General features: G+C 41.9%; 2 protein-coding genes across 2 annotated transcripts in view; both read right to left on the minus strand.

Annotated features, from left to right (window-relative positions):
• LOC106938875 (metallophosphoesterase domain-containing protein 1-like) overlaps nucleotides 1-4415 on the minus strand; it is a 36989-nt gene that overhangs the window by 21789 nt on the left and 10785 nt on the right. The window lies entirely within an intron of this gene.
• Nucleotides 401-4409, minus strand: LOC106938874 (paraneoplastic antigen Ma1 homolog). Its single transcript, XM_015021064.1, has 2 exons — nucleotides 2629-4409; nucleotides 401-988 (listed from the first exon to the last, which is right to left on the minus strand). The coding sequence occupies exon 1, from the start codon at nucleotides 3889-3891 to the stop codon at nucleotides 2638-2640; it is 1254 nt and encodes a 417-aa protein (XP_014876550.1). The 5' UTR covers nucleotides 3892-4409; the 3' UTR covers nucleotides 401-988; nucleotides 2629-2637.

A 4415-nucleotide genomic window follows, 5' to 3' on the forward strand; every position in this document is an offset into this window, starting at 1 on the left:
GTAGCTGCAAACAAAGAGTGTAGAGTCGATATCTATTAAAGACTGTCGAGTTGAAAGTCTAAATATCTGCAAGACACTCGTTCATTAATCAATCCGCCACGTTTTTTCAGCGCGGTTAATCTCTCTTTTTTTCTTTCTTCTTCTCTCCTTTTTTCTGTGTCTCCCGCTACTCTCCTATCCCTTCCTGATCCTCAGCCAACCACGAACCAGAAAAGTTGCTTTGCTCTACACAACTTCCTCTTTCAAACATGAGCCCTTCAAAATAAAATATGTTGAAGATTACTTTTCTATGAAACAGTTTTAACTACATTTTTCCAAATTCTTTTAACTTAACCATATTACTTAAAGTACCTGTAAGTACAGCTTTTTGTTAACACTTATTCATAACAATTTTAACATATTTAAGCAAACATGTTTAATACATTTTAAATTATTACACCTTCCATGAACTTAACTCAATACAAAATACCTTTATTTTGGACTGGGTTACACCCTCCCCCCTCTAAACGTCTGGTGTCCTCAACAGACTTTATGAACACCTGCTTAACTCAAAATTGGGAAGGGTGGTTGTAGTCAACATTTTAGCTCTGTATTTTAATGACAACACCTCTATGAACAATAGTGAGGGGTTGATCACTAGCTTTACCAGGTTCATCATAAGTAAGTCTCACTACTGGTTTAATGGTACGTTTTGGTCTTGAATGTGCATGACTCATTCTGCTGTTAGAACTACTTGGACATGGCCTGTCATCTTCACTAGATACAGGTTCATGTTCTGACTCTGATGCTGTGTCATCATGGTTTAACGTCTCCACAATATGGTCTGCTTCTTGTGAGGGTTCCTCGTCTCTTGCAATATGAACCTTAGGCCCTTTGTGTTCACGTCTATTGTTGTGTTTTTGGAGTATTCCCTCCAGATAAGTTCGGTATGGTCGGTGTGGTAACTCCCACTCAAAGTCTGATGACTCAGTTGACTCCTCATGTGAAACTTGTGAAACTTGTATTGAATGATCATTGTTGCGTCTCTTAGACATAGTTTCTCTTTGTCTTCTTCTTTCATAGCTATCTGATAATAGCCACTCCTCAAGTCTAAGACGGAAAACCACTGACTACCAGAGAGGCAGTCAAGAGCTTCATCAATTCGGGGTGTGGTATATTGATCGGGCACAGTTCGACTGTTAAGTGTCCGAGAATCAACACACATTCTCACATCTCCATTCTTTTTTCTCACGATCACAATGGGAGATGCATATGGGCTTTTAGACTCTTTAATGATGCCTGCAGCTAGCAGTTTCTGTATATGACAGCGTACATCATTAATATCTGCAGGAGCAATGCGTCTGGATCGCTCTCGAAATGGACGGGGATCTGACAGTCTAATTGTGTGCTCCACCTCTTTAGCGAGTCCCACATCCAGCTCGTCCAAAGAAAAGACAGATGCTCGGTCAGATAGCTTCTGACAAAGTCTTTGCTTCCATTGTTCTGGAACAGGTGACTCTCCAAAATTTATCAGACCTGTATCAAATCCTGAATTTACAGTGTTTTGTTTGGAAACTGTTGTGACAACATCAGTAACGCACAGACATCCCACAACAGTGCCAGCTGTAACTGTTATGTCTCGCAAGGATTCATTCTGGAACAATAAGGTCAGCTGGTTCACATCCACAGCATTACTTGGAATAACCATGGCTTGAAGCAAGACTCCAGCAGGAAGGGGATTTACAGTTGAAGACTCCACCACCAAGATGTCATCAGGAAGAGGCTTCTCCACATCCACTCTGCAAGATGCTTTACATGTACTCCCAGCAGGAAATGTCAGGTCTCCAGGACCTTCCCACTTTATATATCCAATCTCTTCATTCTCTTCTTTTAAATCCAAATTTCTTTCTGCACCTCCTGACAGAAGACTGTGTATTCCTAATGTCTGAACATGTATCTCAGGTGTTTCCTCACACAACTGAGCCAAGCGTTTTGGAAGATTGGCTTTTGCATTGGTGCCAATGATGACAGGGGTTTGGTCTGGACCAGGTGGATCCGGACAAATCAGGGCTAGGACTGACAAAGTAGCTGGAGCTCCAGTCACTTTCTTGGGAAACTCCATATCTACTATTACATAGCCGAGATATGGGTAGCTGGAATCACTCAAACCCCATATGTCTAGTTTACTGACAGGGTGAATGGGTGTGTCAGACAGGTACTTCCTATACCAGGATTCAAAGATGATGCTCACCCGGGAACCGCTGTCTAGTAGGGCATCACATAGCTGTCCATTAATTTTTAAAGGTTCCAAGGACGGTGGCCCTATTAGTCCTTCTGGCAGCCCAACAGGTTGTAGGTTAACCACGGCACTCTTTCTCACTGTAGCACTCTGCTCAATGCTTTCATCAGTAGGAGATTGTGCATTTGTGGCTTTAGCTTTTTTGAGTGCTTGAATAAGCCTCTGGATGACTTTATTTTGATTTTCAGGACTTCTGCATTTACTTACCAGGTGTCCACTTTCTCCACAGCGGTAGCAAAAACGTTCATCCGCATCAGAACGTCTATTTGGAGTGTGCACTGCCATGACAGCTGGTGGCGTTTCAGCCCGATGTGACACTCTGGATTTGACTTTTTGCTGCAGCTGTTTAACTTGTTTCTTTAAAGCCACAACTTCAGCGTCCAGACTTGGCTCTTTAAGTCTCTCTCTCTGTCAGTTGAACCTTTGTCATGCTTTTCTGTAGTATCTTGGGGGGGTTGTGAAGAAAGTGCAGTGAACATTGACTTTACTTCTTTTATCTCAGCCCTCAGACTCTGAATTTCAGAATGATTATGGTCCACCTGAGGTTTGGGTTGGACTGCACGTACTGATGGATTTAACTTAGCTCTAGATGCTTCATACTCCTCTTCAGCACGAATTTCACGCAATAGCTCAAGAAAAGTTGGAGGGTTCTCTTTTCTCTCTCTCAACCTGAGCTGAATTAGCATTAGGTCTGAGCCCACTGCGCCTTTAAGCAGTTGTTCAATCCGAGCTTTGTTCATGTTTGAGGCAGGAAGGCCATCTCTTTGAACTACTTTCGACAAACAGCGCTCTAGTCTTCGGAGGAAATCTGACAACTTCTCCCCAGACTGTTGCTGCATCAGTCTAAAAGCAAAGTATAAATCATCTCCTGACTCTGCCATCCCGAATGCACTATCAAGAGCTTCTAGACACTCCTCAGGACTGACATCTGGATCAGAAAGGCAAACTGCTTTGATGACTTCTAATGCAGGACCCTTTAGGCTCTCCATTATCCTTCGTCGTTTTTCTTTTGGCGAACATTCACTCACTTCCACCATCATGTAAGCTTGCTCCAGCCAATGATCAAATTGTTCCTCACCTGCAGGAGTAGGCACTATGCCGGAGAAAGTGCGCAGGCGGCGAAATCCTCCAGTCTCTGTTGCAGGTTTAGCTGCTTTGTCCAGTAGATCACTCACAGCACGAATGAGGGACTCTGTGGGTGAGGGAACGGGTTCTGACCCAGCTAGAAGAGCATGCACATCCTTTGCAGTCTTCCCTTCTGCTTGTAAAAGAGTATTTAGTTTGACACTAAAATCTTCATCTGCACTTGAAGATTCTGCAGTAATGAATATAGGCCATACTGTAGACTCATCTAAAGTCAACACCTCATTTGGCATGTCTGAATTAAGTTTCTCCCTGCACTCACAAAGCCCTAATATTTGATCTGTTGATTCGTCCAACATTCTTCCCCTTACACGGACACGCCCAAGACACTTTATAGTCTGCAATGTCTCTTCTATTTGTGCAACTTCTGTATTTTGGGGAACTTTTGTCAACAATGCATGGCTCTCATTTATGCCTTCCCCTTGGCACCAGCTCTTAAGCTTATTTACGATAACCTCAGTTTGCTGCATTTTCTCTTACTTGTCTATTAACAATAACAATCAGAAAAGTACTTTGAACTAATATATCTAGAAACTCAAACAAATGATCCCAGCGGTGCCTCCATTTTATGTAGCCCAGTTATACCGTTCTAAAGTAGGTACGGGCCCCTGAGTTCGTTAAACCCAGTAACTTAGGAATAATAACTTAATACACTCTCGTGTTTAAAACCTATGTTGAGTTTCACTCACCTTAAAGTAACAACATTCCAGTACTTTTATGTAGCACTGATTAAGGATAATAAACTTCACATACTATCATATAAAAATCAAACACACACACACCTTTATGAGATTTGAACTTTTGAACATATATTAAACAATTATAGATTCACAAAATGCAAATATTTCAGTCTTTAGTTTCACAAACCCTATATTAATAAATGTGGGCCCACACTTCAATGTCCACCTAAGCCGGCAATGATTAACTAAATATAGTCCCAAACAAAAACCCGTTGCAGGCCTGATGTGATGAAGCGTGGAATTGCAATACCTTA

This window comes from Poecilia latipinna, unplaced genomic scaffold (assembly GCF_001443285.1).
Source record: "Poecilia latipinna isolate Pla-1442-1.1 unplaced genomic scaffold, P_latipinna-1.0 Scaffold2716, whole genome shotgun sequence".
Classification (NCBI taxonomy): domain Eukaryota; kingdom Metazoa; phylum Chordata; class Actinopteri; order Cyprinodontiformes; family Poeciliidae; genus Poecilia; species Poecilia latipinna.